The following is a 14,649-nucleotide window of genomic DNA, read 5'->3' as shown; positions in this document are numbered from 1 at the left end:
TTCATTTTTGGCTTCGCTGAGTGTGATCCAGCTCACAGACACATAAGTGCAGGGCCCTATGATTTCCGTGATGCAGAATACAATACAATACAGTACATTTAAATCAAAATGCCATTTGGACTACTGTCTGTAAATATTAAGTTACCAAAATACGATTTAAAAAAGAATCCTGCATGTTCTGTTTGTCTCTGTGTGAATGAAATGGCACAGACGCAAGGTTTTGTTTACCACACATACTGAAGTGTGCGAGATTTCAGCCTCTGTAGTCACATAAGTTCATGAACACATGAACATATTATCCAGACCTGCTTTGAGAGCATTTTACCATTTATTGTGAAAAAAAAGAAAAGAAAAAAATATCACCAACTATCAATAGAACATAAAAGTTTGGTTTAACCTGAAGAAACTGTGACAGAAATATATTACTTAATACAATGATAGTACAAGTACTAATAATAAAAGAATTAAAACAGTTTTTAAATGAATATTTACCAGACAAAAAGATTTACTAGAATTTATTTACCAGAAAAAATTAAACAGTATTTCTGAAAAAAAAAAAAATCAATAATAAAAAATAAATAAATAAATAAGTAAAACAATATATTTTTAAATAAAATCAATTCATTAGATATGCTCTTGATTATTCACATTTTATGAAACCACTAAAAAATCCAGAAAATTAATGGAAAATATTGAATTTGGTAAAAATAAAAAATAAAAAATAATAATAATAATAAAATAAATTCATCACAGGTGAAAATGTAATTTTTGTTATTATTATATTTTGTTTTATTAAATTGCTGTTAAATTGCGAAAGTTTCATGATTTCAATTAATTAGACATGCATTTTGATTGATATATATTTTTTTATTTAACCATTAAAACAAAGTCTAGAACAATTAAAACGGAATTTGCTAAAAAAAAAAAAAAAAAATTTCATAGGGCCCTATAATTGCATATGTATAATTTTGTTGATATTTTTAGTCTTTCGGCAATATTTAATGTACAATAATTTTATCTGAATTATCCAAGCCATCATAGATACCAAAAACTAAAGTTTGGCAAACATCTAGTTAAAGGGTTAGTTTACCCAAAACTGAAAATTAGCCCATTATTTACTCACCCTCAATGCATCCTAGGTGTTTATGACTTTCTTCCCTCTGACGAATCAAATCAGAGTTATATTAAAAATGGTTATGGCTCCTCCAATCTTTATAATGGCAATGGGTGGGTGTTTCTCTTCATCAGTCCAAAACAAGTCCAATAAAGTCCATCTATCTATAATAAAAAGTGCGTCACATGGCTCTGGGGGGTGAATTAAGGCCTCCTGTAGCGAATTGATGTGTTTTTATAAGAAAAATATCCATATTAAAAACATAATCACTTTTTTCTATCTTGTGCTAACTGTTGTACACTGTAGCTGTTCTGGCTGGATGACTTAGGATGTATGCTTGGCACATACACTTGTAAGTCCGCGTTCGTCACTTTTCACATTCGCAACGCCAACATCCTACGCCATCTGACCAGAACAGATTTTGTGTACAACAGTTAGCGCAAGCTAGAGAAAAGTGATTATTTAGTTCTAAATATGGATATTTTCTTTACTAAAATGCATCGATTTGCTACAGGAGGCCTTGATTCACCCCTGGGAAAAATGTGAGGCATATTTTATCATGGATGGATTCACTTTATTGGACTTGCTTTGGACTGCTGAAAAGAAACACCTGCCCACTGATATTATAAAGCTTGCAAGAGCCAGAACAATTTTTAATACAACCCTGATTGCATTCGTCTAAAAGAAGGAAGTCTTGAGAGTGAGTAAATAATGGGCTAATTCCACACTGTTCACTAAATAAACTTTTTGAATTTTCCAACCATTTCATTTATGTTCACCAGTTTAGCAATCTATAGCACTAAATAGCAATATTTATCGGTAAATATTTTTACATAAAATTTGAATGCATGAAAAATGCCATTCATTTAATACCACCAAGGCCTAGAGACAACAGAGCAGAAGAAAAATATGCAAAATAAATTGTAGAGGAATCTCTCTTAAATCTCCCAATCTGCATCTCTTCCCGTTCATACCGCTGCCTCTTCATATCAGTCTCTCTTACTTCTGGTGATGCTGTAATCATTTCTGCATGGTTCCAATTCTCCTACAGCGAGAAGTTTATGAATTGGGTTAAAGGCAATTAAGTAAGCGATCCTGAACTCCTCCCATGATTCAGAGCTACATTTGATTACATTTGCATCCAACAGTGTGAGGCAAGTCTGGAGAGACGGATTGTAGATGCTACTTGAAATATACATTTAAAAAGTTCACCCATTTATAGCTGCATTAAAAAATGTTTGTTTAGAGCCTTGGAAGCTGCATTAAAACTGAAACTTAGACCTTCAACCTCAAAGATCCCTATTGGAGTCCACTTTATGGAGAAAAATCCTGAATGTTTTCCCAAAAACCTTACTTTCTTTTCAACTAAAGAAGGAAAGACATGAGCATCTTGGATGACATTCTGGAAGTGAACTAATCCTTTAAGGAAAGGAGCAAATACATCCTCGGGGTTCAGTCATGGGCCCGTTGCATATCGACTTAGTAGAGTCAGGTCTCATCAGGTCTTCGCCTGCAACAAAGTCTCTATTACAGCCTTAGCTGTATTAACTACAGGCAAAGGCTACAGGAATTCATTTTAGACTAGACATTATGAAGGATGCAATAATGCAATATATATATATATATATATATATATTAAATCCAGGCCTCAGAGAGCCGGCCACCCACAGTAGGCGCCAAATAATCTCAAAAAGCTCTTTACAAGAAGCTTGTGGAGGTGCCAAAAAGGTAACGCTAAATAGAGTTATGAAGTATGACTGGAGGAAATGATGGCTGTAGAGATACTGTTGAAAATCTGAAGATTATTACTGCCTTCTCCCTGAGAATCTAAACTTTTATGGTCTGCACTGAAATGAAAAATTGATACGGTTAAAAAAGTAACCGAGTTGAAGCATTGCAGACTTGTTAAACGCTCCACCATGACCGCGTTTAAAGGTGTCGAAGAATATGTAGTGACACACAGCCCAGTACACACTGCACAGGAAGTGATAACGGTATTATACAACTGAATCTACCCCTGAAAAATTCAGGCAGTGCCAGAAAAAGCACAAAAACAGAGATAAGTCTGTTGACTCATTACATATTTTGATACTGTCTCTCTCTACCATAGTTTCTCGTACCAGAACTGTGCAGCGAAGCCTATACGTAACAGTCCAGAGAGAAAAACAAGCCACCTTTGTCAATAGAAGTTCACAAATAATTGTAATACATCTGTAATACAAATAATTGTACTTCTCTGCTGATATTATTTTGTTCAAAAACCCCTTCTCTAAATGGGTTTATAGTTGCCATTCAAGTTTTCAGTTTATAGCAGCATACAGTCAAACTTTTGGTCAATTAAGTTGATCAAAAGTGACAGTAAAGACATTTACAAAGTAAAAAAAAAAAAAAAAAAAAAAAAATATTGAGTAGAAATGCTGTTTTTTTAAAAACTTTCTATTCATTAAAAACATTCTATTCATCCACAGCAGGGCAATGTTGATAACTAGATGAGTAAAGTTCAAAAACAAACGTTTCAGAAGTTTCTTTTGGCTTGAAAGAGCCTTGTCTGAAAGTTTGAAATAACCTTGGGAAGCTTAAAGTTTGAATTAAATTGCTAAAACTGAAGTTTGAGACAGAGAGTGAACCTTTTTCTAGCATGATTTATCACATTACCATCATGTTTTGCATGTTGCTAACATGATTTAGCTTTTTGTTAACATCTGGCTAGCATGATTTAACATGCTATTATTCAGCTAACATGATTTAGCACGTTGTTAGCATGATTTATGCTAGCATTACTGACATGACTTAACATGTTGCTAGCATGCTGTTAGCATGATTTAACATGCTGCTAGAATGGTGTGTGCATGAGTTACTGTTGTTAGTATGATTTAACAAGTCATTAGCATTAGTTAACATGTTGCTTGCATAATTTAACATGTCGTTAGCACATAGTAATGCAACGCTAGCATGTTTTAACATGTTGTTAGCAGCATGAATTAACCCGTTGCTAACATGAATTTGTATGTTGATAGCATGAATCAGAATGTCATTAACATAATTGTAATGACATTTATTAAAGCTGACTTCATTTCGGCATTTTCTTTGCAATCTGGCCTGAGCATCCTAGGTTTGACTGAGACCTGGATACGTCCAGAAGACTCTGTAACCCCAGCCGCTCTATCTAATAAATTCTCCTTCTCTCACACCCCGCGTCAGACTGGAAGGGGTGGGGGTATGGGACTTCTTATTTCCAACAACTGGAAATACTCAACCCATTCTCCTCTATGCAATTATAACTCATTTGAATCTCATACAATCACTATAACATCTCCTATCAAACTCCATGTTGTGGTCATTTACCGCCCTCCTAGTCAACTTGGCATCTTCTTAGAAGAGCTGGATGGGCTGCTATCCTCTTTTCCAGAAGATGGCAGCCCACTTCTAGTCTTTGGAGATTTTAACATTCATCTGGACAAACCCTATGCTGCAGACTTCCATTCACTCCTTGCTTCATTTGACCTAAAACGCATTACCACTGCATACACTCATAAATCCGGCAACCAACTTGATCTCATTTACACACGAAATTGTACTTCAGACAACATTGTGGTCAAACCCCTACACATCTCTGACCACTTCTTCATTACACTTAACCTACATCTTGCTACTTGTGCACCCCCATCTCCCCTACCCGTTACTTTTAGACGAAACCTACGCTCTCTCTCACCCTCCCACCTTTCTTCCTCAGTATCCTCCTCTCTTCCCTCTCCTACCCACTTCACATCCCTGGATACTAATGCAGCAACCGACACGTTATGCTCCACTCTTACTTCTTGCCTAGATGATATATGCCCTCTCTCCTCCAGGCCAGCACGGGCTGCTCCTTCCAACCCTTGGCTATCCGATGTTCTTCGTGAGCATCGGTCCAAACTTAGGGCAGCTGAGAGAAAATGGCACCAATCTAAGGATCCATCTGACTTGAGTATGTATCAGTCTCTGCTTTCATCTTTCTCTACCCAAGTCCATACTGCCAAATCTTCATACTTCCACAACAAGATCAACAATGCTCCGGACACACGCAACCTTTTCAAAACTTTTAATTCACTGCTCTGTCCCCCTCCACCACCTCCCACCACTTCTATAACAGCTGATGATTTTGCCACATTCTTTACAGACAAAACAGTAATAAGTTCTCAGCTCCACACATACAGGAACTAAAACTGACCACACCCACGGCTGAAACTCCCCTTTTCTCCTTCCATCCCCATTCTGAGGCAGAAGTAACCACACTTCTCCTCTCCAGCCATCCGACGACATGTCCTTTAGACCCCATCCCCTCACACCTTATCCAAGCAATCTCCCCTACAATCCTACCAGCGCTCACACACATCATCAACACATCTCTTCTCACAGGCACTTTCCCCACTACATTTAAGCATGCCCGGGTAACCCCACTGCTCAAAAAACCTACACTTAACACTTCACTCATAGACAACTACAGACCTGTCTCTCTCCTTCCGTTCATAGCAAAAACATTGGAATGAGCTGTTTTCAACCAGCTATCTTCATTTCTCTCACAGAACAATCTATTGGATGCTAAGCAGTCAGGGTTCAGGAGTGGCCATTCAACTGAGACGGCACTACTGTCACTGAAGCCTTGCGGACTGCAAAAGCTGATTCCAAATCATCAGTACTCATCTTGCTGGACCTATCTGCAGCATTTGACACGGTGAATCACCAGATCCTCCTGTCTACCCTCTCATCGTTGGGCATCACAGGGACTTCACTTCGCTGGTTCAAATCCTATCTCTCTGGTAGGTCTTTCAGGGTGGCCTGGGGAGGGGACGTTTCCAAAACTCATCAACTGGTCACTGGGGTTCCTCAGGGATCAGTTCTTGGACCCCTCCTCTTCTCCATATATACCACATCTCTGGGCCCCATCATACAGGCACATGGCTTCTCCTACCATTGTTATGCTGATGACACACAGCTCTATCTTTCTTTCAAATCAGATGATCCATCAGTAGCTGCAAGGATCTCTGGCTGCCTGGCGGATATCTCTGCATGGATGAAGGAACACCATCTTCAGCTCAATCTAGCTAAGACTGAGCTCCTTGTCTTTCCCGCCACTCCAACTTTACAACATGACTTCTCCATCCAGTTAGGTTCATCAACAATTACCCCATCGACTTCAGCCAGAAATCTTGGTGTAATCTTTGATGACCAATTGACTTTTAAAGACCACATAGCTAAAACTGCTCGATCCTGCAGGTTTGCATTGCACAACATCAGAAAGATCAGGCCCTTCCTAACAGAGCATGCTGCACAACTCCTCGTACAGGCCCTGGTCATCTCCAGGCTGGACTACTACAATGCTCTTTTAGCCGGTCTTCCAGCATGTACAATCAGGCCTCTACAAATGATTCAGAATGCAGCAGCACGGCTGGTCTTCAATGAGCCCAAGAAGGCCCATGTCACACCTCTCTTCATATTCCTGCACTGGCTACCGGTTACGGCTTGCATCAAATTCAAGACACTGATGCTGGCCTATAGGACAGCCACCGGCTCATCACCTGCCTACCTCCATTCACTACTACGCATCTACACTCCCTCCAGAAGTCTGAGATCCTCTAGTGAAAGACGCCTCATTGTACCACCACAGAGAGGCATGAAATCACTTTCCAAAACATTCTCCTTCAACGTCCCTGCCTGGTGGAATGATCTTCCCACCCCCATCCGGAACGCAGACTCCATAACTGTCTTCAAGCGACTGCTGAAAACCCATCTTTTTCGACACTATTTGACTCAATAAAAAAAAAAAAAAAAAAAAAAATCTTCTCCTCTCTTTCCTGATCTTCCCTTTCTAGCCCGTACTCATCTAACAACGCCTGTCATATGGTATTTTTGAGCACTTCCTATGTCGATCTGCCTCCTTAGGATGAATTACTTGTTGTATTCCCAATTGTAAGTCGCTTTGGATAAAAGCGTCTGCTAAATGAATAAATGTAAATGTAAATGTAATTGAACATGTTGCTAACATGATTATGTTGCCTGCATGATTTACTATATTGCTAGCATGATTTAACATGCAATGCAAAGTAATGTGGTGCTAGCATATTTTAACATGTTGCTAGCATAATATAAATCAGATAGCACATTGTTAGAATGGATTAACATGATGCTATCATGTTTTAACAGGTTGCTAACAGCATTAAGCAAGAAAAACAATGCTGCTAGCAGGAATTAACATTGCTAACATAACACATTGTGCTAACATGAATTTGTATGTTGATAGCATGAATTAGAATGTCATTAACATAATTGAACATGTTGCTAACATGATTATGTTGCCTGCATGATTTAATGTTTGCTAACATGATTTAACACATCATTAGCAGTAATGTGACGCTAACACGTTTTAACATGTTGCTAACATAACTGATCATGAACCAGATTGCTAGCATGTTTTAACAGGTTATGCATGAACATGAAAAACTATGTTGCTAGATGATGCAGGAATTAGCATGTTGACAACATGTTTTAACAGTGCTAGCATGGTTATGTTGTCTGCATGATTTAGTATGTTGCTAGCAGGATTTAACGCGTTTATCGCACATAGTAATGCAACACGAACATGTTTTAACATATTGCTAACCAAATTTAGCATGAAATAAAACATTTCTATGGATTAACATGATGCTAGCATAATTTGCCAGGTTATTATGAAATAACATGATACTATTATGAATTATGAAAACGATGTTGCTAGCATTATTTAGCATGTTGCTAACATGATTTAACATGTCCTAACATGTTGCTAGCATAATTTCACATGAAATAACACATTGCTAGCATGGATTAACATGATGCTAGCATGTTTTAACAGGTTACTAGCATGATTAAACAAGAAAAACAATGTTGCTAACAGGAATTAGCATATTGTTAACATAATTTACCATGTTTCTATTATGAATTAACATGTTGCTAGCATGGTTTAACGTGACTTAACACGTCATTAGCATGATTATGTTGTCTGCATGATTTAGTATGTTGCTAGCAGGATTTAGCACATTGCTTGCACATAGTAATGAAACGTTAACATGTTTCGCCATGTTGCTAGCCTAATTTAACATGAAATAACACATTGCTAGCATGGATTAACATGTTGCTAACAGGAATTAGCATGCTGCTGTCATAATTTACCAGGTTCCTATTATGAATTAACACGTTGCTAGCATTATTTAGCATGTTGCTAACATGATTTAACATGTTGCTAGCATTATTTTGCATGAAATAACACATTGCTAGCATAGATTAACATGATGTTAACATGTTTTGACAGGTTGTTAGCATGATTAAACAAGAAAATAATGTTGTTAGCAGGAATTAGTATATTGTTAGCATAATTTACCATGTTCCTATTATGAATTAACATGTTTCTAGCATGGTTTAACATGTTGCTAACATGACTTAACACGTCATTAGCATGAGTATGTTGTCTGCATGATTTAGTATGTTGCTTGCACATAGTAATGCAACGCTAACATGTTTCACCATGTTGCTAACCTAATTTAACATTAAATAACACATTGCTAGCATGGGTTAACATGTTGCTAGCATGGTTTAACATGTTGCTAACATGACTTAACACGTCATTAGCATTATTATGTTGTCTGCATGATTTAGTATGTTGCTCGCACATAGTAATGAAACGCTAACATGTTTCACCATGCTGCTAGCCGAATTTAGCATGAAATAACACATTTTTAGCATGGATTAACATGTTGTGATGTTGTTAACAGGAATTAGCATGTTTCTAGCATAATTTACCAAGTTCCTATTATGAATTAAAATGCTACTATTATAAATTAACATGTTGCTAGCAGGATTTAGCAAGAAAACTAATGTTGCTAGCAGGAATTAACATGTTGTTAACATAATTTACCATGTTCCTATTATGAATTAACAAGTCGTTAGGTTTAACATGTTGCTACCATGACTTAACATGTCATTAGCATTATTATGTTGTCTGCATGATTTAGTAGGTTGCTAACAGGAATTAGCATGTTGTTAACATAATTTAACATGTTCCTATTATGAATTAACATGTTGCTAGCATGGTTTAACATGTTGGTAACATGACTTAACACATCATTAGCATGATTTAACATTTTGCTAGCACATATTAATGTGATGCTAGCATGTTTTATGTTGCTAGCATGATAGATAAACAAATGTTCTGACTCTGACGGGATTTTGGTGGTTTTGAGTCTGGTTTTCGAAAACCGTAAACTGGATCAGTTAGAAAATACAGAGCAACTAACTTCAGAACATTCTGAAGGTCTGACTCAAGTTTGATGGTTGCAGCTTTAAAGCTCTAGGAGAAGATACTCCCTAAATTTAGCCTCAGAAGAAGAAAAATGCTTTGCATTCATTTGTATTCATAATGGCCTTAGAAAAGGAGAAAAACTGTATTTTATTGTTGCTAGAAGGACCATACCTGGATTCCCATTCCCTCTGGCACGGTGATCTTCCATACGCAGCTCAGGCTGTTCAGGTAGGGCTCAGGATAGCCAGGAGACAGAATAGTACCTATCCGCTGGGTTAGATTCCCTCCACATGGCACTGCAGCACAGGCAAAGAGACAAAACGATGAAAGAGCAGGTAGAGAAAGCAAAGCACACAAACCGCCTACAGTTCGGAAGGGTATTTGTAATCTTCCAGGACACCACCTTCCTCCTCGTGCAGCTCCTGTGGTCAAGCATCTGGTAGCTGCAGTGAAGCGCACAGGTAAACAGCTGCATATGAGTGTGGATACCTGAGTGTCTACCCACAGATACCCGTGGCAACATCTGCCACATGTGCGCATTCGTGGATGTGTGACACGCCGGAGGCCATGACTGCTGGCCCACAGCTGTGTGCCGTCGCTCGTTAGGCACAGGGAGAGTTTGTTGGCGACAGTTCTGTCTCAAGAGGAGCAGGAGTAGGAGTCTGTTTGCTCTGTGTCCCCACAGGAAAACCACCAGAGCTGTGATGTGAATCTAACACAGAGCTCATCCAAGCAAATGCACTGAGGTTGGGGACGCAAGTAAACATTCAACACTTAAGCAAGTGCAGTAAGATCTACTAACTTTTTCATCAACTTTCCAAGGAATACTGACAAAACTATATCACTCCCTTTATATTCAATGTCGATATTTAGTCTAGAAGCACCCATCGAGGAGCCGTGGTTTCAGTAGATCATATTTCTTTTTTTTAATTATGTAATAATTACAAATTTATTAATACATAATTCATTTTTCATAATTCATGTTTCTAAAAGCACTTGCATATGAATTTGCACCAAACAAAGGACACCTGGCTACTGGTCCCCAACTAATTTGAATTTCGAGACCCTGGATTCTAAACATACTAGATGGGTGAGCTCACTCAGCATCTGGCTCTTGTTGAAATGATGATCATGAAAGATGAGAGAAGTGTGAGATGCTAGCGCTCTTACCGATGCAGCTGGGCATACTGCCGTTCCACTGGGCCAGAGCGTTGGGCACAGTCAGGCACTCGATGGCACTGGGCCCCTCCAGGACATATCCCGCATTGCATTCAAAACTCACAACGGCTCCCACAGCAAAGTTGTTCCCTGTGCGCCTGCCATGTCTGGGCTCTGGGACCGAGCTGCACTGTGTCGCACTGGTCCTCGGGACAGCTAAAGCAAATAAACCACCACTGTTAGATGATTTTGTACAAAAGAAGGACCCTGAGGACCTTACAACACCTGCCAAGTGAGAAATTCTTCGCAATGGATTATATATATATGCAGTCATGCACCAGATTGTTAGTGAAACTGGCATTTTAAGTTTGAACCACACAGTAGGTACAGTGCTTACAGCTGTTTGGGATGCCCCACAACCCCACTACTTTTAATACTTCTATAAGATACTGTACTTTTCCATTAAGAACACGGCAGGAAGTGAACAAGCGTACGACTGTAGACCACAGGGAGGCGAGATAATACAATAATGCCGCTTTAGCTCCTAAAAACCATGCTATCTATTATAGAGAAAGATGTGGGCTGTTAAAGCACATTTTAACAGTGTGTGAGTATGTCTGAGAGAGAAAGAAATGGACCATAGGCATATTGTGTGAATAATTCAGTTCCTAATTCAGATGACTTTGCCTCCCCCAAAACTGACCACATTCACATGACCACAAATTATGATAGAAACATCCCACACATAACATTTGTGCATTTAATAGCAGGCTTGGGCACAATTCAGAAAGTAACAATTGGTTTCCTTTCAGTTCAGTTCATGATTGAGAAATTTTGATGCTGAATCTAATGAAATGAAATAAGACATTCGAATTGTTGATCAGAATATTTTATACATTTATGCTGTTTGGCTCAATTTGGAGACTTTGGGTTAAATAATAATTATATAATATAACAACCAAATGGATCGATCCGCTGGCTGTAGTCTGCGTCAGAATCCATTTTACTGGGACATCGTCTAGCGTCGTGAAAACCTAAATTCCAGTGCTTTATCTGATATGCACCACTGTTTCATTCTTGTTTTTGGTTTGTGTTATATCAAAGGGCTCTGTTGTGTGTATTTCTGTGCTTTTTCAAATAGTGCTGTCATGCAAATTATTTTTTGTTTGTTTTCTTGCACGCACGATGCACTTTACTTTCACTTTGCTACTTTACTACATTTGTTAAAATTTCCAAAGAAACATGCTAATTGGTGGTTAAAAAGACCAAAACCTATGCTTATTGGCTGAATATTCACATATTCACGCATATTCACATCCTGTCAAGATGGTATCTAGCGTTTCTTGTCTCTGCTGTTGCTCTGTGGTCTACTAAAAGCCTCAAAGGCATTATGGCTAAAGTGGAGAGAACAAAGACGCAGGTCTTTAAGAAGTTTTATTCATCCACAGGCATCTTTCCTATTCTTTACTCCTCTTCTCATTGCTAGGAAAAGCAACTTAAATGCTTGTCTTGTTGCCCTTTGACTGAAATTTACAACCAAAAACCGCACAATGTGGCATCGCATCAGTATTTTATTTTCTGAGTTGCTTATTTCAAGTTGTGTTGTGGTAAAAATAGCAACAGGTAGGGCCAGTAGCTCACCAAGTGCAACCATTTTACATCATCTGAATAATAGCTGCCTCCACATGTATATGTATAAAATTATGTGATTTTTTTTAATAACGTAAGAGACATAATTTATAGTATATTAAGCCATACAAGTCTTGTTGTACAGAAAGAGAACACTAAACTCCCAACTTACCTTGGTAGACCAGGTGGAAACCTCTTGAGCTGGACTGGCCCTTGGAAGAGAAGCGGATCAGGATCTGGTTGGAGGTGGCTAGTGGCAAAGATTCACCTGCAAACACAAACAAGGCGTCATGACATTTGGTGACATTCTAAAACCAATGACATTTGATGTTATTGACCTCTCACAGATGCCATATTTGTTTGAGAGCAGCAGCGGAGGTGAAGATTATCAATGAACATGTTGAATGACTTTATATGACCTGGAATACACTGAGTAGATGTGACAGAATAATGTGGTCACTTCTAAACTGTTGCTGCTTAGATAATATCTTTCCAGAAGTCTCTAATAAGTTCAACCTGGTCTCATGACAAAAACGTAGCTGGGGGAACTTTTTCGCGAGACGCGAAATACGTATCAATAAGTACATATCACTGCAGTTTTCAACAGATATGTCCACTGAGTGGTGCTGAAAGAGTGTTAGTGAACAGATGAACGTACAGGCTAATTGGTATACAGATGTACAATAATTAATGCTTTTGCATTATTGTAAAGGGTAGACTTATGGTTGGGGTATAATAGGTAGAAAATTTTACTTATTTAACGTTTTAAAAAATAATGCACCATCTGCACTATACCTAAACCTACCTGATGCTGATGAGTATATGAACAAAAGTGAATGTAATGTAATAATGCAATTTCAAGCATGCCTTTTCAGCTTGTTTTTCGATATCTCATCTTAAGCTCTTTCATCATGAGTGTTTTTCACGGAATTCGTACCTAAGAATTCCGCATCCCAAGTCAAATTCCGTGCTGGCTGAGCTACCGAGCAAGCTTGTCCCGTCCGGCGTTGTGTCCATTTGTGCTCCCATGTCATGTACACCTACCCCAACCCTAAACCTACTTTTATAGTATTAAAAATATAGCGTTGCTAACATAATCTGATAAGCAGCATTATTTGTTAGAACACCGGAAAGCGTGACACATGGAGCTGTAATCATAACTGTGTATGAAAACGTTTTACCGCCTCTAGTGTTCATTTCTGTTGGAAACTGCAGTGGTATGTACTTATTGGTACGCATTACGTAGTTCCCCCAGGTACGTTTTTGCCATGAGACCAGGTTGAATAAGTTACAGCATTCTGGTATGGAAATACATGAGAGTAAGCAAACAATGACATAATTTTCATTTGTAGTAAACTATACCATTAAGAAAATGCAAGTATTAAATAATTTTACATTCACATTTTGAATGTTCTCCCAAGCCCAGGTCTATTAATAATCTCGAAATGCATCCCTCATTATTAGCGAATGTGCTTTTTGTGCCGCCATGTGGGGGCTGAGGCTTTGAATCTACCCACAGTTCCCTGGGGCGCAGTCGAGCTCCACAGGGGTTTGCAGAGAGCAGGTACGGTGTTGACAAATTCGCACAGTGGCCAGAGAAGATGAAACCGCACAACACTCTCGCTCATGTTGGGATCGACCGACGCTCCTGCTCATGCCTTTGGCATGCTGGGATGTTATTAGAACAAGCCTCCGTGGGCGGCCGACACAGTGACAGCTACAGTAATAATCCGGTCGAGGCAGAGGTGTAGGGAAACCCTGACCGCTGATTTATTCACACCTGCTGTTTGTTCCAATGGCCACATTATTCTGCAGAGCTGCTCGTAAACTGTTAGGCCTGTGTCGCACCACACCGCAATGTCAGTTGTGGGAAACATGGATGGTGACCACAGCTTCACCTCTGGGAGGATGCGTCATGCAACATTCAAGGATGTTGTGGACTGGATTGACGTGGCTTGACACCTTCCTGTCAGGATTCCAGAAGACTGGTGTCATTGAGAATCACAGTGTCAAATCTGATGACTCGACAGAGGTGAACATGGCAGTTTCGGAGTTGGCTGAGTTTACCAGCGATATGGAGGAGGAAGACTTTGAGGGATTTGCTGAGGAATGAATAATCTCTTACAAATGCAGTTAGGCCCCAAATGCTTACAGTGCTTATAATTAATACCTGTAGCCTATAATTTGTGTTTTATTTTTGATTTAGGTCTACCATTTTTCTGGTTTAGTTCTGAGTCCCCAAAGAAACCGAAGGATTAGCTGTGGAGTGATGGGAACCAAAAATGCATTCATAAATTTAGTTAAGCTTAAGCCCTATGTTTGCAGAAGATTCTAAGTGTTTATAATGTTCTGTTTTGTTTCTCATTCAGTGTTAAAGTTAAATGCAACCTACATTATCGTTTAAAAGTTTGGGGTCAGTAAGATTTTTTTTTTT

The 14,649-nt window shown here is 38.8% G+C and overlaps 1 protein-coding gene across 1 annotated transcript in view; it reads right to left on the bottom strand.

The window, feature by feature from the left end:
* csmd2 (CUB and Sushi multiple domains 2) overlaps positions 1-14,649 on the bottom strand; it is a 425,673-nt gene that overhangs the window by 79,182 nt on the left and 331,842 nt on the right. The window contains exons 36-38 of the mRNA XM_073822409.1: positions 12,388-12,483; positions 10,599-10,802; positions 9,600-9,724 (exon numbers count right to left, since the gene is read on the bottom strand). Of these exons, the coding sequence (XP_073678510.1) occupies positions 9,600-9,724; positions 10,599-10,802; positions 12,388-12,483 (425 nt within the window). The remainder of the gene's footprint in view (positions 1-9,599; positions 9,725-10,598; positions 10,803-12,387; positions 12,484-14,649) is intronic.

Source organism: Garra rufa, chromosome 17 (genome assembly GCF_049309525.1).
Source record: "Garra rufa chromosome 17, GarRuf1.0, whole genome shotgun sequence".
Classification (NCBI taxonomy): Eukaryota; Metazoa; Chordata; class Actinopteri; order Cypriniformes; family Cyprinidae; genus Garra; species Garra rufa.
This window is presented reverse-complemented; position numbering and strand designations above follow the sequence as displayed.